This window comes from Saccopteryx bilineata, chromosome 10 (genome assembly GCF_036850765.1).
Source record: "Saccopteryx bilineata isolate mSacBil1 chromosome 10, mSacBil1_pri_phased_curated, whole genome shotgun sequence".
NCBI classification, from domain to species: Eukaryota; Metazoa; Chordata; class Mammalia; order Chiroptera; family Emballonuridae; genus Saccopteryx; species Saccopteryx bilineata.
In genome coordinates, this window is record NC_089499.1 from 81,432,828 (window position 1) to 81,458,014 (window position 25,187).

The 25,187-nt window shown below is 39.2% G+C and overlaps 1 protein-coding gene across 11 annotated transcripts in view; it reads left to right on the plus strand.

Moving 5' to 3' along the window:
• Window positions 1-4,182: 4,182 nt before the first annotated feature.
• CFAP20DC (CFAP20 domain containing) overlaps window positions 4,183-25,187 on the plus strand; it is a 361,344-nt gene continuing 340,339 nt past the window's right edge. For 6 of the 11 annotated variants that reach the window (XM_066245006.1, XM_066245013.1, XM_066245011.1 and 3 more), the window contains exons 1-4: window positions 4,183-4,564; window positions 7,198-7,287; window positions 10,112-10,205; window positions 18,910-18,982. In XM_066245006.1, the coding sequence (XP_066101103.1) occupies window positions 4,544-4,564; window positions 7,198-7,287; window positions 10,112-10,205; window positions 18,910-18,982 (278 nt within the window). In that variant the 5' untranslated portion in view covers window positions 4,183-4,543. Of the gene's footprint in view, window positions 4,565-7,197; window positions 7,288-10,111; window positions 10,206-10,914; window positions 10,949-18,909; window positions 18,983-25,187 lie in introns of all 11 variants that reach the window. The other 5 variants (XM_066245008.1, XM_066245009.1, XM_066245016.1 and 2 more) reach the window with 5 other exon arrangements.

Genomic DNA, 25,187 nt, shown 5'->3' on the forward strand with positions numbered 1-25,187 from the left:
AGGTGCCACACACTGCTCTAGGAGATAAGATATAATGAAGAACACAAAATAATTCCTTACCGTCATGAAATTTACCTTCCAATAGCTAAAGAAAGATAATAAACAAACAAATGAAATTCAGATAATGATACATAAGGGGTAGAAAGGAAATTACAGGATGAAGTTGTAGATTTATCTTCAGCTATGGTTTCAAAATACCCTTTTCAGGGACCCAAGTAGATTGTTAAAAGCCTTAAGACATCTCTCAGATTCCTCCTGTTCTCAATATATCTTTTCCTTCTCTTATAGCATTTATCAAAAACTGCTTTGTATTACAGTACAGGTTAACCTTTGTTGTTGTTTTTTTGTGTTTTTGGTTTTTTGGGGTTTTTTTGTATTTTTCTGAAGCTGGAAACCGGGAGAGACAGTCAGACAGACTCCCGCATGCGCCTGACCGGGATCCACCCGGCACGCCCACCAGGGGCGATGCTCTGCCCACCAGGGAGCGATGCTCTGCCCCTCCGGGGCGTCGCTCTTTTGCGACCAGAGCCACTCTAGCGCCTGGGGCAGAGGCCAAGGAGCCATCCCCAGTGCCCGGGCCATCTTTGCTCCAATGGAGCCTCGGCTGCGGGAGGGGAAGAGAGAGACAGAGAAGAAGGAGGGGAGGAGGGTGGAGAAGCAAATGGGCGCTTCTCCTATGTGCCCTGGCTGGGAATCAAACCGGGTCCCCCGCACGCCAGGCCGACGCTCTACCGCTGAGCCAACCGGCCAGGGCCAACCTTTGTTTTAGGCCAAAAAAATGCCATGTTCCCCCTACCCCACAAGATATCTTCATCTACCCCCTGGAACATGTGAATGTTTCTCTACTTGAAAAAAGTGTCTTTGCAGATGCGACTAAATTGGGTATTTGCAAAAAAGGAGATAACCTTAAATAATCCAACTGGGCCCTAAATGCCATAACAACTGTTCTTATAGAAGACACAGAGGAAAAGACACACACAGGAAACAAAGAGGCCATGTGACTACAAAAGCAGAGATTGGAGAGATGGCAGCCACAAGTAAAGGAATACTAACAGCCTCCAGAAGCTGGAAGAAGCAAAGAGCAGACTTACCTCTAAAGTCTCGAAAAGGAATGCTACCTGCTGACCCCTTGATTTTGAACTTCTGGTCCCCAGGACTATGAGACAATTTCTGTTGTTTTAACCCACCTATTTTGTAATCCATTACAACAGTACAGAAAATTTACATACCATTCCAATGTTATTTTCTATCAATGGATGGCGTTTATCACAAGTTGTAATTACTTGATTGTTCACTTGTTTATTGTGTCTCACTCCATTAATATGTAAACTTCAAGAAGATGTGGGCCTCTCCTGTGCACATAGTTCTTAGCATAGTGTCTAGAATATATTGCATTTCTAGGAATTATCTGTTAATTGAATGAATAGATAAATATCCCTCTATTAGATAACAAGTCTTATAAGATGGACACCATGTCTATTGACCATAATTCCCAAAACTTCCAGCACAGAGCTTTGCCAAAAACTGTTGTTGAACTAGGCTTGAGCTCTAGAAATCAGGAAGTCAAGATTCCAGATATTGTACTGCAATTTACAGCTATGTGATAAATTGTGTCCCACCTCTATCTTGTACTCATCTAGTATTTGAAGTAGAGTTCAAGTACGTTTGTTCCTTATCTATTCTTCTAGTCCTGATAAGGAACAAGTCCAGATAGCATTCATTTTTACACACTGTACATGATCCAAGTGCTTGACATACTGTGGGGAAAATGAATACTTGAGACTTTTGGGTGAATAAGAATGTCAGACTAAGTCATAACTGACATCATCACCGCATCCTTGAGTAAATTCCTTGTCAACTCTGAACCTCAATATTCTCAATTAAACCCTTAACTCCCAGGTTGTGAACTTGTGAACTACTTGGCCTATAGTAGCTCCATGAGTGGTACCTAATAACCCTATGCCACTGACCTAAGTCAACATTGAGTATAGCATCAGAAAAGAGCTCCAAACTGGCTCCATTACTTCTTGGCCACATGATCTTGGGCAACCTGTTTTACCTTTCTGAGCCACAGTTCCTTAGCAAAAAACTGACAATAATAATCACCTTGTTAAAGAAGTTCTAACATAAAAACTAAATGTAACCGAAGAGTTAAACTTAGAAGACCTGGCTCAATAATGTAATTATTTTGAGCAAAAAAAAAAAACACAAAAAAACAAACAAACAAACAAAAAACCTGTCAGCTTTTTAATATGTGCAGTGATCTTGAATAAATACTCCCACTTTCTTGGGCCTTTAAAACAATGGAAGGTGCCAGCAAACCCTATTATTGCCTCAAGAAATCCAAGTTTGGGAACCTTTGAACCAAAGGCCACGTGAAGGTTCCATGATTCCATTACTCTTTCCTTCAGCAACCTACCAGTTATCAGTATTTACAATGAAGAGAGACCAAGCTGACCTGTTGACAGGTTTCAAGAACAGTCCAGCACCTGAGGCAGCTCTGAAACCAGCTGTCCCAGTAGAGCCCGAACTCTACGTCAATCAGGCATCTCTGATTCGACTTCCCTGTGCAGTGGGACACTCCTGCTTGTCAGCTGGGCTGGCAGCCTCTTCGAGATTACTCTTGAGGCAGCTATGAGGATGCTACTGATAAATGCCAACACTAAATGCCACCGGAGAAAAGACATGACCGACACACAAATTAGTTGCAATAATCACACAGGCAGTTTATTACTCACAAATCCTTTTGGCATGCCTGGGTACAGATTAATGGGGCCCCGTGGGTGTACTCCTCTCGGCTGGCTTTGGTCAGAGTTCAGAGTGGCATGGAGACAGTCCACATAATCATTGGAGCCTGGACAACTACTGTAGCAGGGGGCCCCTCAGCTTTAGTACCTTTTCTGGCCAAGCCTTCTAACAGGTGTCAATCTACAGGATTATCACCTCAAACCACCTTTTTGTGAGTTCCTTGCAGGGAATCCCCTTTTATGTTAATCTACTGAAATGTTTAAATCAAACTGCTGGATGTGAGGGCGATCTGGCTGCGACATCTGTCACCCCATTGATCGCCAGGGTTGATTCGGCTGATCTGGCTGGCTAGGCGGGTGTCCCCTTCCTCCCTCACCGCTCCATGTGCGTCCCTCCCGAAGCTGCGCGCTCGGTCGAAGAGGACGACCTTCCTCGCTAGAGGAGAGGACCGTTCTTCGGTCAAGGGTATACGAGTAGCTGCGCTCCCCTGCTAGAACCTCCAAACAAGTCTCAAGCTCCACATAAATCAAACTGCTTTTTAAGATGTTCTTATTTACATTAATTTACAAAGTCAATGTAAATAACACCAAACCACTTCTTATCTAGGTATAACTTCACACACATACAAACTGGGTCCTGCTTGAAAGTCAGAGTCTGTTTATCATATTACAGAGTTATCGCACCAAGCCAATCTATTAATTCCCATCCAAATGGCATAACTTTTTTTTTTTTTTTTTTTTTTTTTTTACAGAGACAGGGAGAGAGTCAGAGAGAGGGAGGGAGAGATAGGGACAGACAGACAGGAACGGAGAGAGATGAGAAGCATCAATGATCAGTTTTTCGTTGCGACACTTTAGTTGTTCGTTGATTGCTTTCTCATATGGGCCTTGACTGTGGGACTACAGCAGACCGAATGACTCCTTGCTCGAGCCAGCGACCTTGGGCTCAAGCTGGTGAGCTTTGCTCAAACCAGATAAGCCTGAGCTCAAGCTGGCGACCTTGGGGTCTCGAACCTGGGTCTTACACATCCCAGTCCGATGCTCTATCCACTGCGCCACCACCTGGTCAGGCAAATAGCATAACTTTATTTAATTTTAATGATTATTTTAATATCATTTTAATTACTTTTATATATCTACCATATATATTTATATTTATATATAATCACTATAACTTTATATTACTACAACACCAGGCTAAGTTGACGCTTTATGCAGACACAGGTCCCGACCTAAGGAGACCACGCCTCACAGACTGGGCCGCCTACCATCTCTCAGAGACGCCCTGAATTGCCAGGGTAACGGCTGACATCACAGCGTAGCTTCCTGCTTGTTGGCATGAAGCCCATACAGCTAACGCGCAGGCGCCTGGCGAGAGCCAATGGGCGCGACCGGGATGTTGGCGCTGCTCAGTCCCGCCCCTTTCCGAGCCGATTCGCGGTGGGGCTGGAACCGGTGTGTCCTTACCTGTCCTGGGCCCGCGTGTGGTTGTTTGAAGCTCCGTGGCTGGACGCCCCGTCACGTAGGTTACGCACACAACCACTCCGTAGGGTCCGCCCAGGTAGCTGCGCTCCCGCACCGGGGCACCCCGGAGACCCGGGCCGCGATGGTGCGGGTGGGGCGTCAGAGGTGGAGCTGACCCGGGCGGAGAAGAGCCCACGGAGTCGGGCCACCCACGAAGCCCTTCCCCGCCGTGGGGCTCGGATTCCCGCCCGCCGATTTCCAGCTGTCTGGGTCACGCTACCTGCTGGAAGTCCCGAATTCCGTGCCCCCCAAGTCCCGGCCCCACTGCGGGAATGTTCAAAAATGAGTATCAGGTAACCCCAAACGGCTCTTCAACCTGTCTGTATAGCTTTCTCCTGTTGGGGGTGAGGGCAGAGCTTCCCCAACTTTCTATACTACTGTCTCATTTCCGGAAAGACGAAATTAATGGGTGAGTGGTCTTGATCCGAAAAGGAAAAAAGAAAAGAAAGAAAAAGCATCTAACGTATGGGGATATGGTTTGACTTTGTTAAGTCTCCATGTTTGTGCTTTCAAGATCGCTTCATATGAAGTGACAAAATATCCCCTAATTTTTGTGAACAATGTATATAGATTTTCTGAGATTCTGATAAAAATACGGATCTTAAACCCCAACCAGACTCCTGAATCAAAGGCTCAAGGGCAGGGCGCATAAAGCTTGAGTTTGGCTTTGGAGCGCCTTGGTACTCACTACTGATAAACACACTGGTATATCAGAAGCTATTTAGAAGAGACTGAATGAGTGAGTGCATGTACGGTTAAACCAAGAAAGTAAGCACTTTGGCTATTTACTATTTTCTCCAAATCTGGGGGTCAGTGATTCTCAAATGATGGGGTATACTAGGATCACTCAGGGGTACTTACAAAAATGCAGATTTCTTGACCCTCACCCCAGATCTAGTGAATCAACTGCTGTAGATGGAGCTAGTGAATTTACCTTTATAACAACTTAACACCCTAGTTCATGCTGATGCAGCTAGTCCAAAGATCACAGGGGAGAAACTGATTGTGAGTCTTCCTCAGTCACCTCGAGCATCCTGTAGTGCAGGGGTCCCCAAAGTACGGCCCCCTGAGGCCATTTATCCGGCCCCCACCGCACTTCCAGAAGGAGCACTTCTTTCATTGGTGGTCAGTGAGAGGAGCATAGTTCCCATTGAAATACTGGTCAGTTTGTTGATTTAAATTTACTTGTTCTTTATTTTAAATATTGTATTTGTTCCCGTTTTGTTTTTTTACTTTAAAATAAGATATGTGCAGTGTGCATAGGGATTTGTTCATAGTTTTTTTTTATAGTCCGGCCCTCCAACAGTCTGAGGGACAGTGAACTGGCCCCCTGTGTAAAAAGTTTGGGGACCCCTGCTGTAGTGGCTCAGTGCTTGACCTGCTTTCCTTACTTCGCTGGCATCTCCCTCCCTGCTTTACCTTCACTCTAGTCTCCTGCCCTCCCCTCCCCATCCCTACCTGAGCATACACTCCCTATTTACAGTCTCCTTTCCACCCTACTTCTGTGTCTCCATGCCAGAACAGTCCTCACACTGGCCTCCCACTCTTGCTTCTACCTTTTCGCCAAACACTGCCAGCCTTCTCATGAGTGACCCAAGAGAAGAGAGAACTTTCTTTTATTCCAATTATTAGAACAAATTTAGACAGTTTCTCTCACTTAATGAAGGTAAAATATTATTGATATTTAAAAAAAGGAAGCATTTTCCTGCTGTGGGAAACTGGGAAAACAGGAGAAAAATAAATGGGGAATGGCAGTTTTCTATGTCACCAAGTATAACAAACAGAACAAGCTTCCTTAAATTTAAAATTCATGGTGAAATATGACCTGGTCCCAGAAGCTGTAGTAATTCTAGTCACACACAGTTTGCTCATAATAATGTCTTCAGTGATTATGTGTTAAAACTTAGAAGCAAAAACATCTTTATATTATTGAAAAAAATTAAAAGCTGAAAATTCTTTACAAAAGTCAGACAGATGTGCTCATGTGCTGCTTACAATTCAAACAGGCTATAAAAGAGAACCATATTTAGTCTTTATTTAATATTCTTAATTTCTTGCAATAAACACTTCCTCAGATATAATCATCTTGTTTAATTCCTCTCCTTTATAATTAAAAGTTATGTAAATTCAGCAATGTGTTTAGTCTTGTTACATAAGCATGTCCCTCCATGTTCTCAGGTTTACCATAAAGAATACTTAACATACCCATAGATACGATTTTTTATTTTTCTTGCACAGATGTTATAGATCTTCAAGTTAATCTATATTAAATATAATATAAAATATTTATAAGAATGCTCAAAATAAGAGTCATTCTTTCCCTCACTCCCTCCCAGACTTTTTTATTGATCAGACTGAATTATTAATTTGCTCCTTTTTGAATAATTATTGCTGTCAGCACTATTGAGCTTTTGCTTTGTGCAAGGTATTGTGCTTGATGCTTTATATTTACTATCCTGTGTAATCCAACAATCCATTTTACAGATGAAGAACCAAAAGGGTATGTAACTCCAAAGCCAGCTAGTTAATAAATGGCAAAGCTGGTATTGGAATTTGGGCCAGTATGATTAAAAAGATTGTAACTAAAGATGATCAGAATTTATTAGTCTGGGTTGAATACAATGTTTTGTAAGCGTGATCTAACCATGTCAAATAAGTGAACCTCACACTGAGAGACTAAGGTTTGTGTGGCACAATTTATTTTTATTATGCTGTAAAAAAAACTCCTTAAATCTAAGGTGACTCAAATCAGAACTACTGTGGCTAGATATGATCAAGGTCTAAAGCAGGAGCAATAACAGGGATCATTTTGTCTCCCAGATCTACTTATCTAACAGAAGCCTAAAGAGTGGTTGTAGACTGTGGTGGGGAGTATCTTCTCCTTAGCATTGTCTTTCACTTTAAGTATATCATTTTTGTTTTTTAGGGAGGTGCATCTGTTGAAATCTTTAGTGCTCAGGGAAAGAATCCTGGATCAAAATGGAAGATCCTTGGCAGTCCATCTGTGATTTGGAAAGTAAGTGTAAGAAATTAGAGCAACCTAAAACCTGGCAAGAAATGAGAGTGATGGTTATAACAGAAAGGGCTTGATCAGATTTCAGAACTATTTTCCCTCTTCATTCACTCCAAAATCCTTTCATGACAATTTGGCTGCAGTCCTCCCAGATGGCACTCCTCAGTTTAGGATGTAGGCACAGCCCCTTCTCTGTACACTAAGTCCTGCTGTAGTCTTAGGTGACTTCAGTATCTGGGAGGAAAATCTCTCCAAACCCTTAGCTTCTCAGTTTCTTGATTTCTACTGACCTCTTCCTCTCTACTTTAGCATCCAATCCCATTGTCCCACACTCTACCTTACACCACAAACTGCAGGGTCTCTGAAATTACTAAGCAAGACACAAAGACATCCCATTTGGACCCCACTCTTCAGTTCTTAAGGCTGCTTGTCCAGTTACTCCCGCTTCTTCAACCTAAGGCCATTGGCCATTCTTCTTTCCCCTGTGTTTAGTTTCATTTATGTGTGTATTTTCTCTGTCTTCACTTCCTTTACTCTCCAGCCTGGAATCCGCAGTCCATTTCAATCACTGCCCAGTGAAGACCTTGAATGCCTGCTCCTTCTTTCATCATGTCTGCCAGCAAACACCAGCTCTTTCTGAATCCCCGGTTATCTGTCTGTATCTGGGTTTCTCGGTACCTTTGGAGAAAATATCTATAGCTTCTCAGATTGAGGATGCTATAAATTCAACCTGAACAGCCCAGAAAGTTCTCCTAACTTCGCTTAGTTTCTAAAATAATTCTTTCTCCAGTATCTTCAGGATAAGATTCTGTGGGTATGGATCCCTAATCCCTACCCACACAGGTCCTCACTCACTCACCAGAAGACCTCACAACTTATTTCATGAGGAAAAAACCTCATGGAAACTACCTCAGCTTGCTGCACCAGATCTAAAACCTATATCCATCACTGTCTTCTCTTTCTCTTCTCTCTTGTACACTTGAGAGAAAGAATGCCTTTCTAGGAACTCTGTTCTAAGGATATATTTTTAAAACTATTAATTGAGTATGTACTGTTTGTCAAACACAGCATTAAGTATATTACATATGTTATGTAATTTGTATTGATACAATAGCCTTGTGAGATAGGTACCTTTATGTCCCTTTTATAGATGATAAAACTGAGGCATGAGAAGGTAAGCAACTTGCTCACCATTATACAGCTTTTACTATGAATGAGAGATAAATGATGCTGTTAGGGTATATGGTAGGGAAATTAAGAAAGGCTTCCCAAGGGAATGACATTTTGTTGCTAAGAGCTAACTAGGCACTGGGTGGGGCTGATGGGAAGCAGAGCATTTCAGGCAGATGGAAAAGTATGTACTAAGTCTTTGTCTCAGGAGAGAACTTAGAATTTTTAAGAAACTGCTAGAAGGCTACTAAGGCTAGGGTGCAGACAGAGTAGAGAGTGCAGGGTAGGAGATGGGGTTTGAAAAACTAGGCAGAGACCAGACTACGTAGGGGCTTTTGGACCACATTAAACATTTTGAAAAACTGTTGAAAAGTTTTAAGTATATGCTGAATTTGTGAATGGATGGAATAAATAATATACTCAGTATATGTATTGATATATTCATTTCAAATACATAAGAGATGCTATTGTGGTGGGTATAATGTAAATTTATTACATGTTACTTAATTCTTAGCAGCCACTAGTTACAATGCATGAATTAACATGTACAAAATGGGAAAGTGGGAGTATCTGTGAAACTTTTCGTGTATGTGACAGAGACAGAGATAGAGAGAGGGACATATAGGGACAAACAGGAAGGGAGAGAGATAAGAAGCATTGATTCTTCATAGCGGTTCCTTAGTTCTTCATTCATTGCTTTCTCATGTGTGCCTTGGAGGGGGGGGGGGCTACAGCAGAGCCAGTGACCCCTTGCTCAAGCCAGCAACCTTGGGCTCAAACCAATGACCTTTGGGCTCAAGCCAGCGACCATGGGGTCATGTCCATAATCCTAGGATCAAGCCGGCAACCTCAGGGTTTCAAACTTGGGCCCTCTGCATCACAGTCCAATGCTCTACCCACTGCGCCACCGCCTGGTCAGGCCTGTGAAATATTTTAATTTGAGCAAAGGGGTCTTTATACTCAAAGATTGAGAATTTGGTCCATTAAAAAAAATAGTAACCATTTACATACCACTTTTACTCATGGAAATTGGACTCTGACGTTAAGTTTTTCATATCCAGGTTGTTTTGTTTCATTTTTTCCTGTTTCTCGAACTTTAGTTTTTTAGGTCACTTTAATTGTAACACTTTAATTTGTACTGATTTTAAGTAAATGATACAGATTATAGAACTTTAAGTGAGAGCACTAGTAAAAATAAATAAATAAATTAAATAAATAACACAGTGATTAATTCTGTATGAGCCATGGCCAGAAACTAAGGCCCTTTCAGACTGGTTACAGCATAGGTCATTAGATGATGTATTGCACTGTAACAGGACATGATGTTCAGCCTGTGCTGTTAGACGGAAATACACAGATTAATGGAGAGGATGGGTAAATAAACTCTGGAAACTCAAATTAGTAACTTGAGAATCCCTACACTTGGAGAACTTTTTCTCATTTGAAGGAAGAGCACCTTGACATAATAGAGGACTTGCCAAGTGGATTAGTGTGTCTTCTGTATTCCAGTACCCAGCAAGTCTCAAAAGAATATTAAGAACTAAGTCTACTTTTAAGTCATTTGAATCTGGGATTTGTTTCCTGTGAGTTTTCAGCTCCAATTTTAGAATAGAAACCAAATAAAATAAGTTTCACTACTGTTTTCATTTTTTTATAGGAGTTTGATAAAGAAGTTAAAAGTTTTGTGTTTGTCCTGGAAGGCAGCAGCCAAACAAACAAAATTCAGTTACCAAAGGAGAATAAGCAAATCCGTAAGTAAGATTTTAAATATTGAAGCTTAACAATTGATGCTTAAAATTACACTTATTAGTCTCATACAAAGGCACTAGTTTAACTTTTAGTGGCATATATTGACATGAAGTGATAGGATTTTTAAATTTAGAGAATAACCTTATGCCAAGCTTTTAAAAATACCTATTCTGATTCACTGTTTACTAGAAATCTAGCAATATTTTTTTTGTTTTTTTTCCAAGTAAGAGAAGGGGAGATAGAGAGACAGACTTTCATATGAACCTTGACTGGGATCCACCTGGCAACCCCATCTGCGGCTGATGCTCTGCCCATCTGGGGCCATGCTCACAACTGAGCAATTCTTAGCACTTGAGGTGGAGGCTCCACAGAGCCACCCTCAGTTCTCGGGGCTGGTACACTCAAACCAATCAAGCCACTGGCTGCAGGAGGAGAAGAGAGAAAGAGAGCGAATGGGGAGGGATGTAGAAGCAGATGGTTGCTTCTCTGGTGTACCCTGACTGGGAATCAAACCTGAGACATCCACAAGCCAGGCTGATGCTGTACCACTGAGCCAACCAGCCAGGGCCAGAAATCTAGCAGTATTTTAAAGAAGATTTAGGGGATTATTTAATAGCCATTAATTGTACTAGTAATGGTGTTTTGTTGAGTACTTAGTATGTGCCTATGATTTTCTAAGCATCTCACATCCTTACTATTGCTCTCTTATAGATAAGCAGAGTTTGTGTCCTTGTCAAGAAATCAGGTAAACTTTGAAATAAACTCAGGAATTCCTAAATGATAGGAAACTAATTCGTGAGAAAAAAAATTATGTAAAGTACAATACATAATTTTGTGACATATCAGCTTATATACCTTTAAAAATGTTAGAGTAGATTTCAATTCTCATTTACTTTGGAAGTTAAAGTCAGCATTTTAAGCAAAAGAAACTGAGAGATCACCTAAATTTAAGTTGAGAAGCCAATTATTGGCAGAACTGAGGTTAAAATTTGAGGCTCTGCCACCAAATTAGGTTTTGCATAAACTGATGTGATTTAGGAAATATAATTTTTCAAAATGATTAATCAGATTTTCATCACCTTTGTCCTATGTTTTAATGATAGATTTTAGGTGATTTAACAAATATAAATAAAGTTTTTTTTTACATTTATGATTTATGTATTCCTTCATTCATTAAGAAAATTTATTGAATACTACTATATACTAGGTACTATGAAAAGACTGTTCTTAGTCCCTGATTTTTGCATTTTAATTCAGTTTTCTAATCATAGACTCTATGCTTTATGTACCAGTTCAAGCTACTACATGCATATTTTAAAAGTTTGAGACATTAAACCAAGCCGTACAAGTAATAGATAGAAGATGACTAACTTAAAAATGGTTTTACCAGTGTTTCTAAAATGAAATAAGAAATAGAACCTCAAAGAGAAGGAATAATCATTGTTAAAATAATTAAAAAAATATTTTTATTGAATTCACTGTGGTAACATTGGTTAATAAAATTATATAGGTTTCAGGTATACAGTTCCACAATGCATCATCTGTATATTACATTATGCTCTCCACTCCAAGTCAAGTCTCCCTCCATCACCATCCATCCCCCTCTCCCCTCCTCCACCTCACCCACGCCCTTTCTTTCCTGCAGTCCCACACTGCTGTGTTTGTTTTTTTCCCTTTGCTTTTAATTTACTACTAAAATCATAATTTTAAAAATTACGATTTCCTCATAGTTCCTGATTTTTTAATAGCAGAATTATTTTCATTCTCACAAAAATTTATACATATAAATGGGATGAAATAAGATGAGCCAGGGAAACGTATCTGAAATGTAGGTTATTCTTTTTACAGGAGACATGTTACATCTTTTTTTAAGGATATTGACTTTGTAAGATAAATGCATTTGATTTGCAGGAACATGACTTAATCTAATCCAATGTTCTTTTGTTTTCTTCTTATTGCTGGCCCATACTTCCATGTGAAGCCCTCAGTGTCTATGGATATGACCTTGTTATTGACAAAATCAGATCACTTCTAGGAGCCTTTCTCAGTTGGCTCTGAAAAATATTTCTCCTCTACCAAAGGTTTAGTGACTAAAGACAAGCTCCCTTTTCCTACTTTTATCTAAAAAACATTTTTAATGTATTATAATTGCTTTATAAATGCGAAGATGAGGCCCTGGCTGGTTGGCTCAGTTGTCGAGTGTCAGCCTGGAGTGTGGAAGTCCTGGGTTTGATTCCTGGCCAGGGCACACAGGAGAAGTGCCCATCTGCTTCTCTACCCTTCCCCTTCTCTTTCCTCTCTATCTCTTTATTTCCCTCCCACAGCCAAGTCTCCATTGGAGCAAAGTTGGCCCTGGGGGCTGAGGATGGCTCCATGGCCTCCACCTCAGGGGCTAGAATGGCTCTGGCAGCAATGGAGCAACACCCCAGAGGGGCAGAGCATCGCCCCCTGGTGGGCATGCCGGGTGGATCCTGATTGGGCTTATGTGGGAGTCTGTCTGACTGCCTCCCTGCTTCTAACTTCGGAAAAATACACACACACAAAAAAAATAAATAAAATAAACAGAAGGAAGATGATAGTTTTAATTGGAAGAAACAGAGGAATTTTTTAATGTGTTTCTTGTACAATGCCCTGTAATTAAAAACTAATCTGGCTCATCTGTAGCATATGCAACACTATAACAAATGAAACAGTTTTTGCAATCTTTATGATTAATTATTTGTAATTTTTGATAACAGCTTTATAGTTATTTTTGCTTGTATAAAATGACCTTCTGTGTGAAGTTGTTATAGTTAAATTTAAATTAAATGGCACACCTTGAATAGAGAATTGGCGTTCAATTAACATTTCTAAATTTACTTCAGTTACCATTATGTGTTTCTATTTTAAGAGTAAACATCTACTTTATTCATGTAAATTTGACATTAGGTACCCCATTACGCATTTCCTGCTATATTAGGTGCTTCTGGAGAGAGTTTAATAATGAAATTGAGTATGTTTATTTTTTCACGTTAAATAAGAGTATTTCTGAATTACATTTGAACATCTCTAAATATGTCAAGTGTTTTTTGTTTTTTTTTACATAGCATCTTATCAAATAAAGTGATATCAGATTGTGCACTTCTCCAGTACAGGAATCTTGCATCATCTGTTGTGTACCCTCCTGCCTTAGTGAATCATGTATAGTTGGTGTTTAATAAGTTTGTTAAATTTGTTACATAAAGACACTATAACAATTTAGGTTATAATTTCTAGATATAACCAGTTTGTCCTGATAATGAGACTTGAGTAAATTGTTAGCTGGATAAATGAGCTCATGCTGCTCTTTAGCCTGGGACATGTTCTGTAGAGTTGCCCATAAGAGAAGCAGCTCTGTCACACGTAAACATCTATCATTTGAATGGTCTGTTCCAGGACTTTCTATTTGAAGGCTCATCTTTGCAACCATTTTTTTTCTCTGCCTGTGGCATCTGAACCCAGTGGTATTTCTTGGGATCAGCATCCCTGAAGCCCTGTGTTAATCTAAGTTTCAGGTACTCTGGAGGATGAAATCATATTTATGAGGTTCCCCCAAAACTTCTCCTGCCTCCACTTTGATGCTCTTTTTAAAATAAATCTCATTAAGATTTCTTCTGTTTAAAACCCTTCAGTGGCTTTGACCTTACCGCTCTACTTACAATGCTCTGTTCGAGTCACTAGTCATCTCTGTATTTCTGAACCCAGTAGCCAGTTCTCAACCTCTTCTTGCTTAGCAGAACAGCAGCATTTGACTAGGTTGACACCCTGGGCCTCTTTGATATATTTTCTTCATTCATCTTCCAGGATGCCCACTCCTAGTTTCTCCCTGATTCACTGGTGTTCCTTAGTTTCCTTTCAGATTCTTCCTCTTCTCTCTAACCCAACTGAATGTTGCAGTGCACCTGGACCTAGTCCTTTACCCTCTGTCTACATGTACTCCCTGGTTTATACAATCTCTGTCTTACTCCAGCTCATATTTCCAGCTCAGACTTCTATTTCCAGCTCCTGATGTGTGGTATTTTCAGTTGCTTACTTTACATTCTAAATACTTAGACAGATTTACCCTAGAAATTTCTCCTCCTCCTCCAGCAGACAGCCCATCTCAGTTGTTAGCAACTTGTCATTTCAATTGCTCAACCCAAAAATTCTTAAATAAGCCTGATTTTCTTTCTCTTCATTCAGTCCATGAGGAAGATTTTGTTGAGTCTATGTTTAAGTTAGAGTCATTCTCTGACTGCTACTTCTTACCACTTCCAATGTTGCCACCCTTGTCTGAGCCATATCTCATGCTTGTAGTATTGCAGTAGTCTCCTAATTGGCCTCCTTGTGCCTTGCCTCTTATTGTCAAGTTAATGGCTAGAGTGATACTTGTAAGAGTGATACAGCATACACACTCCACTGAAAGTGTCCTGTCTCTCTCAGTAAAAAATAAAGATCTGCAGGATTCTGCAGTTGGTGCCCTCCTCACTGTCAGACCTTATCTCCTATTACTCTTTCTCTTGTTCACTTTGCTATAATCATGTAGGTGTTTGCTGTTTTCAAACATAGCCTAGTACCTTAGTACCTGTGCACAAGCTGTACCTTCTGTCCAGAGCTTCCTTTTCCACAGAGCTACATGGCGCACACTCTCCCTTTCCTCAGGCCTTAACCTTGACCTGTGCTTTAGACTGTCCCTGCACGTTTGATCCCTTGTACCTGCTGTACTTTTTCCAATAGTTCTTATTGCCATTTAACATGCTACTTATTTATCTTACTGTTTTTCTCATCAATTCTAGAAAGTAACTGCCACCAGCACAGAAATTTAACCTATTTTGTTCACCTAGAACAGTGCCTGGCACATAGAGGACATCCAGTAAATCTTTCTTGACTAAATTAATGAATATATGAGTGGCTTCATATTGTTTTGGGGCTGAACTGTGTCCTTCAAGGCCTTGAATGATTGAGTTCCTAGCTATTTGCTGACTTATTTCCTGCTGCTTTTCCCCTTCTGTTTTTCCTATATGCCCTTTAGGTGTCTTAGTTCACTTACTCTATGGCCTTTTTCATTGCATGATGAACTATTCCCTCTCCCTGTGAAATTTGTTACTCTCCCCTGTCCCCATCTTCCTTACTCAGTCAACCCCTGCTTATTCTTCCCAGCTGAATTCCAATGTTATTTCTTCAAGAAAACCTTCACTCATCATCCTTTTCGCTCCAGTGACCCAGGATGGATTATATGGTTTCATAGCACCCTGACCTTCTCCATGGAACTAGACTTTAAATTCTAAGAGGGAAGAGACCATGTTTGTCTGATTCACTATAAAAACTTCAACTCTGAGTGTTCCACATAGTAGATGCCCAATAAATATTTATTGGATAATCTAATTTAATTTATATAAACAATCTTCTAATTTGTAACTTGAAATTATTGACCCAGTTTTACACAGGAAATGTAATAGGGCCCAGCCAGCTTTTCTGATTTGCCAAAGAATATGGAATAACCCATAATGAAGGTATATTTTTTCCTGATGTCCGTATTGAAGTGGAGAGGTGCAGGTTAGTGTGCTGTTTGTACCAGGGCTATGATGGTAACTAGTGAATAGTATGAGTCATGATTTACCAGGTTACTCATAAAGGATGACTAGTCCCAGCTTATTGGACAGTGTAACACTGGTAAATGTATATGAGATGTACAACTGTCATTTTCTATAATAAAACTACTGTAAAACCACTGTTTAAACATCTCCTGGTATTTTACCAGTTAAATTTGTTTCAAAATAAGCAGAAGAAAAGGGACCTAACCCCCTAAAAATAGAAATAGTTTGCCTCAGCCAGAGAACAGATGATAAAACTGCAGAAACCTGCATAGTTTAGTAAAAAGACAAAACTTTTAAATTTTATGTGGAACTACTTTTTACTAATAGTAGTTCCACATTCAGCATTACTTACAGTGATTAAAAATATAATGTAGACATGAAGAGTCCATTTGAATTTACTAGGCCAGTGGAAAATTATTAGAGTATAGCTTTTCTGACGCACAGGATCAATGTATGTCAGACGTTATTAAAGACTTTTTCCTTTGTCAGGTCATCTCTATATAGTATTGTTATACTTCTTTTAATCTTAGAAGTGAATCCTTCTGGAAACTAGGGCTTCTATATGTAAGAAAGTTGAATTACAAAGGTTTCTTTTTTAAGGACAAGTGTGTTTCATATCTAAAAATGTTCATACTAAAATGCCCTGTATGTGTTGCTCTTTGTGTTTGAAGAGAACAGTGCTGATTCAGTGAGATTAGGGACATAAATTAGGGACCTGTTGTAAAGACTGCATTTCATTTATCCTGGTGCTCTCTCAGCTTTATATACAGGGGCCATTGTGCAGTAGAAAAGTACCATTGGGCCAATCATTGGAAGATGCAACAGAGAGATTGATTAACTGGGTTATTTAAGTCAGCCCATTTTGGTATCATATTTTGGTTTTGTAGTCCAGTCTTGTTGCCTCACTGGCTTTTTCCATAAATATGGTAGATTCTGATTCCTAGAAAATTTTCTAAGATCAGATCCTGTTTATTTTCTATTTTTATTATATTGCTTACTTATGGATGGCTCTCTTGAGCAGTTTATAAGCTTACTGTTTTAAGCAATAGTTATCCTTGTATGTTTGATTTGAAAATATTAAATATATTTGATCAAACTAAATTTCAGGTGAAATATAGGAACTGTTTAAGTTGTTTAGGAATGCTGTTAAATAACTTACCAAAGTATTTATAAACCAGAAGGTCTCATAAATTTTTTAAGCATGTATTATTACTTTAAAACACTTTTTTGTTAAGCTAAGTCAGAATAAATAGAAAATAACATATTTTAGACTAGTTGCTTTCTTTTATCCTATACTATTAGATTTGTAGGAAACATCAGATAAATAAAGAATTTCCATATCCTACCCAAAGTCCCACATCAGGAACAAAGTTCCTAAAAGGTATATTTTGGAAAGTAATGATACTAAAACATCCATTAAGAGCAGCATAATTGCCTGAGCAGGCCGTGGCGCAATGGATACAGCGTCAGACTGGGAAGCGGAGGACCCAGGTTTGAAACCCCAAGGTCCCCAGCTTGAGCATGGTCTCATCTGGTTTGAGAAAGGCTCACCAGCTTGAACCCAAGGTCGCTGGCTCGAGCAAGGGGTCACTTGGTCTGCTGCAGCCCCCCAGTCAAGGCACATATGAGAAAGCAATCAATGAACAACTAAGGAGCCACAACGAGGAATTGATGCTTCTCATCTCTCTCCCTTCTTGTCTGTCTGTCTCTATCTATGTCTCTCTCTGTCTCTGTCACAAAAAATAAAAATAGCCTGACCTGTGGTGGTGCAGTGGATAAAGCGTCGACCTGGAAATGCTGAGTTCGCCGGTTCAAAACTCTGGGCTTGCCTGGTCAAGGCACATATGGGAGTTGATGCTTCCAGCTCCTCCCCCCTTCTCTCTCTCTGTCTCTGTCTCTCTCTAGCCCTTTCTCTCTCCTCTCTAAAAATGAATAAATAAAAAAATAAAAATAAGAAAAATAAATAACTTTGCTAAAGTGAGGCAAAAAAAAAAAAAAGATCATCATAATTGAGAGATTAAGCAAAAGTTCAAAACCTAAGAGGAAAGGAATTAAATGAATGAATCTAAAGAGGTAATATGAAATTAATTGATTTTTGCAGCAGTTGCAGACTTTACCTATCAAAAGTGCCAAGGGATTGTTTTTTCTCCAAATATTTTTAATCAATGTTAAGCTGGTGATGTGGAAGAAAAATCACAGTTCTTAATTTTGAGCATTAGATTAATTAAAAGTTTGTTAAATTAACAAAAAGTATTATAAATGAAAATGTGTTCCTCTGTGCATCTCAACGTGGACAGCATATTTAAAAACAGATAAACTAGATATGGCTCATCAGACCTTCAGCTGTAGTTGTTAGAATTGCTTTTCTTGATCCAATTTTTTTTATTAAGTTGTTTAGTACAGTTAAAGCTGTCAATGAATAAAAATAATTGCCACATGCCTTTATGGCTGCCTTGATGGGGATTCTATAGTTCAATTTTATATGTCTCTATTGAATATATTCTTTCACAGCCTTTTAAAATTAGTAAATAAAAATTACTTTAAATATTTAAAAATGGTAAATAAAAATTATTTTAAAAATTTTCATACATTGGTGGAACATAAAAATGAGACTAAGAGGCATGGACAAGAGTGTGGTGGTTACCAGGGGTGGGGGGAGGGAGGGAGGGAGAGAGTTAGGGGGAGGGGGAGGGGCACAGAGAACTAGATAGAGGGTGGCGGAGGACAATCTGACTTTGGGCGAGGGGTATGCAACATAATTTAATGACAAAATAACCTAGACATGTTTTCTTTGAATATATGTACCGATTTATTAATGTCATCCCATTACCATTAATAAAAATTTATTTAAAAAAAAATTTTTTTTCATAAAATTTTCACCAAGCCCACAGCTGGGACTTCTAAGAGGCAACATTTGTTATTAGAGTTTGATTTGATTTTCATCATTTTTTTGCTTCCATAATGAAGTTGTAACTCATGGGCTGCTATTATAGTTCTATATTATGCTGAAGTACTAAATGTACGCTTGTTGATGGCCTTTGTGTTTGTTTATACGCACATATAACTAACTGGTCTAGACATGTGAATGTGTATTTTTCCCCTCTCATTCTAGTTGGACTGATCCAGAGGTTTCTTGTACTTCAGATTTATATACCCCTGGGACGAGACTTCTCCACTGAATTGCTGTAAGATACACAGAGCTTCTTTCAGTGTTTTTTATATTTAGACATTTGGTCAATTAAAGCAATAGGAATAGTCATTAATTATAAGTGGCGGTTTATTTTTATTTTTTTGTATTTTTCCAAAGTGAGAAGCAAGGGACGGGGAGGCAGGCAGACAGACTCCTACATGCGCCCAACTGGGATCCACCTGGCATGCTCACCAGGGGGCAGTGCTCGGCCCCTCTGGGCGTTGCTCTGCTGCAATCAGAGCCATTCTAACACTTGAGGCAGAGGCCATGGAGCCATCCTCAGCACCCGGGCCAACTTTGCTCCAGTGGATTCTTGGCTGCGGAAGGGGAAGAGAGAGACAGAGAGGAAGGAGAGGGGGAGGGGTGGAGAAGCAGACGGGCGCTTCTCCTGTGTGCCCTGACTGGGAATCGAACCTGGGACTTTCACACGCTGGGCTGATGCTCTACTGCTGAGCCAACCAGCCAGGGCTACAAGTAGTAGTTTTTGCATTAAGGAGCAGTGACATATCAAGTTGACATAAAGTAATTAAACTAATTTAATCAGATTTCTTTGATATCACTACAGTCTGGAATTTATGTAGGGGAAGGAAGCAAATTTCATCTGTTTAAGAAAATATCAAAGGATCATGAATTTGGCAATAAATAGCCTGTAACTTAAAGAAATAATCCAAAAGTTTGAGATTTTGGTTCCAATGAGGGGTAATGTAATTATGTTTTGTACTGTCTGCTCTTCAGAACTATGTTTGGTTTAAAAATAATTGAAATACATCTTTTTAATGTTGTGGAGTTTAGAAATATTGGTCCTTTCTGTTTACTTATAGACAACTTATACTATATTTTAAGTGACCTTTCTATGCACAGATTTAGCAGAAATGAGAATATACAACTTTTACTCAGTTGTGCTATTTGTTATCTGAGAAAGTTCTAAGAATGAAAACATTTGATTTGTACACTCATATAGAATTGAATATTAAGTTTTAATTAACACAGGGTAGGGCAAAAGTAGGTTTACAGTTCGTATGGAAAATAATACAATAATAAATAATAATACAAGCTAAACTCTGTTTTAAGTACTCACAACTGTAAACCTACTTTTGCTATACTCTTTAAATTTGTATACTTTCATTACAAGGTTACATTTAGGTTATGCTATTTTCTAAATTTTTTTTGTCATTAGTAGCTGTCCAAGGTCCAAGCTTAAGCTTTTACTTTCCCTGCTGGAATAAATGACTTTTCCTATTAATGAAGGTAATTTTGTACTAGTTACACTGGTACAAATGAAGAGAAAGCAGATTGTTCCTTAATAAAATGGCAATAAAATAAATTTGAGGTTATACATTTATTACTCTTTGTTTATGTGAATTAGAATATTAACAATTTTTACAGATGTTAATAAAATATTTTTGCTAAGAATTTACGATCTTGCTTTCTAGAGTGATAAAGGATACACAGAGCAATTTGTGCTTTTGTTTTGTTCAACTTTAAACTTCAGTGAATGTTTAAGATTTCGTATTATCGTCTGCAGTGGTTACCAGAATCTTTAAAATGGTTCTTACAGTAATAGGAACAAAACATTTTTTGAGGCTCTTATGTATCTTCTGGTTCTGCAGAGAGAATTTTGGTGACTCTAAATTCATTCTAAGTATGCAAAGAGTACCAAGTCAAGCTTTATTTTTAATGTAGGGAAAATGGTTCTCTAACAAATGGAAGAAGGCAAATTAAATTTTTTAAGCTTGTTAAGCTCCTTGAGTAGAAATCCAGTTCAGTCCCTTCTATTTTCCTGCTCTCTAACACTTATACTTTGAGATTCATAAGAAGCAGTGATTGGGGCACTGGTGGGTGACTTTTTGATAAAAGCTGTGGAAGACCCTTGGCTGAATCTTTTGTGGATACAAAAGGTTTTTTTCCATAACAAATTAAGCTTTATTTGTGTCCCCAAACACTTGAGCTCATCACCATAGCCTAAGCACTATACTTTTTTAACTAATTTAATAATAATTAAAGCTTTAAGTACTAAGGAATTAATAGGTATCTTAAATTGAACTTAGTCATAGCAAGAAAGCAGCTGTCATAAGTAACTCTGACTTCTTTGTTACCCTAGTATTAATGCTGTTTGTCTGTTTAAGGATGGGAAACTGGTTTCAGAGATGATGGGATTAATGATTAGTTTTTGAATGCAGTTGACTACTCATAGATTCTCTTGTTTTCATGTTCACATGCACATTTGGATTTCCCAAGATGGTTTTAGTTTTATAGTTTTAGCAATATAAATATCTGATAGACACAAGGTCAAAATTATTAAGTAACATTGGGAGGACATTCTTTGTCCTGACATTGTGAATTTACCAGATTATAAGAAAATATATTAACTCTCCATTTGAATTTGTGGCTAATAATCAAATTTATTTTGTTTTACGAAGTAATGACAGAGACCATGTTTTTACAAAGAAGAAAGTAGAATAATAGGTCTAGTTTGTCTAACTACAGCTTATTTTTTCTCTTAAATGAAAGGGCTTTTATTCAGCACCCTTAGTGTTCTACTGTATTTCCAGCAGCATACCTCCAGGCTATTTTAAATAATACATTTCTCTCACAAGCTTGGAAAGTCACAGAGCAGAAAGGTGTCTGGCTTCTAAAATTTTTCATTGTCAGAGTTGGAGAGGCATTTTGTTTTACAAAGATACATTAATACCTCAAGAGGTTTTCATAACTGGAGTCCTGCCAGCTGGTTTATGGATTTAATAACAATTTCTCCAATATCTTCCTGTGTCTCTCATGTGCCCTGGTGATTGTACTGCCCAGGGTGAGGTCGTGTGTCTGGGGTTAGTGGATGCCCTAGAATCAGCAACAGCCATGCTTGAAGAATCAGTAAGTCAATAAATGATTGCGTTCCTGTTATTGTCAGGCAGTGTGTTAGACATGAGGGAGTCAGTGGACCTTGAATCTGTATACTTCTCCCCATCCTTACTGCTACCCTGCTAGTCCCAAACCACCATCATGTTTCCCTTGATCTACTCTTAGAGAATCTCTGTGGATTTCCCAGATTCTCCTCTTGTCCTATTCCAGTCTGGTCTCCACATTACAGCTACAGTAATCTTTTGAAAATACAATTGTAACCTTGGCCAGGTGCTCATTTGGTTAGTGCATCATCCCAGCATGCCAAGGTTGCAGGTTCAATCCCTGGTCAGGGCACATACAAGACTCAACCTGTGAATGCATGAACAAGTGGAACACAAATGATATTTCTCTTTCTTTCTTCTCCCTCTAGGAAAATCAGTCAACAAAAAATAAATAAAAAATAACTAATTTCCATTGTACCAAAAATAAACTCCCAAATCCTTGATACTTCCATGTGCTTTAGTCATTCACCTCCCTTGTCATCTCAGTCCACTCTGCCCTGCACTCACCATGTTCAGCCACGCTGGCTCCTCTCAGCATGCTGGCTTTCCTTTCCTTGCACAACAGCTGAGGTCTCTTCTTAAAGTCCTGTGCACAAGTAGTCTAGATCCCCATTTCATCTTTTCTTTTTTTAATATTTTTGTATTTTTCCATACTTAGAAGCATGGAGGCAGTCAGAGAGAGTCCCACATGCACCCAACCAGGATCCACTGGCATGCCCACCAGGGGGCGATGCTCTGCCCATCTGGGGCATCGCTCCTTTGCAGTCAGAGCCATTCTAGCACCTGAGGCAGAGGTCATGGAGCTGTCAGCACCCAGGCCAACTTTGCTCCAATGGAGCCTTGGCTGTGGGAGGGGAAGAGAGAGATAGAGAGGATGGAGAGGGGGAAGGGTAGAGAAGCAGATAGGCGCTTCTCCTGTGTGCCCTAGCCGGGTATCGAACTCAGGACTTTCACACACCGGGCCGACACTCTACCACTGAGCCAACTGGCCAGGGTAGGTCCCCATTTCTTTGCCAACTTCTACTCAGCTTCTCATCACAGCTTGTGTCCCTCCTTTAGAGAGATCTTTTTTGATTTTTCCTTAACTAAATAAGTTCCATCTCTTACGCTCTTTTCTAACCCCTAGCTCCTCTCCTTTATTGCAACTATACAAATTTATAGTTATATTTTTACTTGATTATCTGTCTTTTTGAGTAGACTAAGTTCCATGAAGACTAGGACCCTGGCTGTTTACCCGGCATGATATCTCAGCTCCCAACAATGCCTCTCACAGAAGCTCTGAATCTGAATGAGTGGGCTGGAGAGGACTAACGGACTGAAATGAATATACAGGACCCAGTTTCTGTCCTCATATAGTTTACTCTGATGGTGAAAGATCAGTTGAAAGACAATTTAGCCTGACCAGGCAGTGGCGCAGTGGATAGAATGTCCGACTGGGATGCAGAGGACCCAGGTTTAAGACCTCGAGGTCGCCAGCTTGAGCGCCGGCTCATCTGGTTTGAGCAAAGCTCACCAGCTTGAGCCCAAGGTTGCTGGCTCGAGCAAGGAGTCACTCGGTCTACTGTAGCCCCCCCCCCCACCCCGTCAAGGCACATATGAGAAAGCAATCAATGAACAGCTAAGGAGCTGCAACGAAGAATTGATGTTTCTCATCTCTCCATTCCTGTCTGTCTGTCCCTATCTGTCTCTCTCTCTGACTCTCTCTGTCTCTGCCACAAAAAAAGAAAAAGAATTTAAATACACCTTGAAAAAAAAATACACTTTGATAAATGATATGATGATATCAGAGCAAGACCTATGGGAAATGTGAAGTATTAGGGAGAAGTAAGTGCACAGGCTTGAACTTAAACAGAGTGTCAGATCCTGTTTTACCTCTGTGGGACATTGGGCAAATTGTTTAACTCACCTTAACTATGGATGAGGGTAATAATACATACCTCACAGAAGTGTCAGTGAGAATTTAATGAGAAAATTAACGTAAAGTATAGTGGCTAACATTTATTAAGCACTTACTCTATACCAGGATTCACTTTAAGCACTTTGAGTTACTTTATTTCAGTTAATCCTTAAAGCAAACCTGTAGGGCAGTGGTTCTCAAAGTGTGCGTCAGGGCGCGCTGGTATACCCTAGAAGATTTCCAGGTGCGCTCTATGGTATTCCAGAGAAAGATGTGCCTGTTGGGGACCAAAAAACCAACAGGGTTTTGGAGTTTAGATTTTTGGGGGACAGAGGTGTAGGGAATTGGCTGTAAGCTGACAGTCTGCCCACCCCCCTACCCCACTTGCCTGATTAGGTTGCAAAAGGCTGTTAAGCGGTGATGCTGGATTGTTTACACTACCCCCCATGTTCCTGGAAAGACTGGAGGCAAGTTTCTTCTATCCTTTGTTTGGTGTAAAGTTAAGATGATATGTATGGTGGGGTTTTCTGCACTCAACACAATTAAGAGCAAAAAGAGAAGAATTCTTCAATGTATTGATGAAGAAGTGAAAGTTTGCCTTCAAATATATGTCCAAACATTGAAGAAATCGCTAGGACACATCAGGCTCATGTTTCTCATAAACACAAGAATGAAAAAACTTAACACATTCGCACTGGGACCTGCCGAATTTACTAAATCTTACTGAGAATGTATCTATTTATATAAAAAGATAACTTTTTTGTCATTTTCTTATTTTTTAATCCCTCTTTTTTATGAATTCTAAAAAGCATAACTCAAGAAATGTAACATAAAAATATTTTTAATGTCAGAATAAATTTAATTTTGCCATATTTATTTTAATTACCATAAAAGCACATTTGGACTTCATATTTTTTACTTAATATTGAACTTAATTATTATAACATATTTCTCAGAAATTTGTATATAGTGCGCCTACAATTGTTTGTAGGATTTTAAATGCACCCTGACTTCAAAAAGTTTGAGAATTGCTGCTGTATGGTAATCATAATTATTGCTTATGTTTTACCATTTGAGGACAATGAAGTCCAGAAAAGTGAAGGAATTTGCCAAAGATTATAGACCTACTTACTAACTCTTAGATTCAGGATTCAAACTTAAGTCTAAATCTACACTTATCTTAGTTAAGAGGCCAAGAAGTGAGTGTCATCTAAATCTAGAGCACCACCATGCCTACTGCCATACTTGTAAATATTGTTATTTTTCTAACTACACATAGGTGCATGTGAAGTAGGGATATTTTATGTATTTGAATTTTGATACAAGATTAAAGTGCTAAGCCTTCTACATCTGTTTTAGGGGCTCCCATACATAATACAGTGTTACCATTAAAGTTCCAGGAA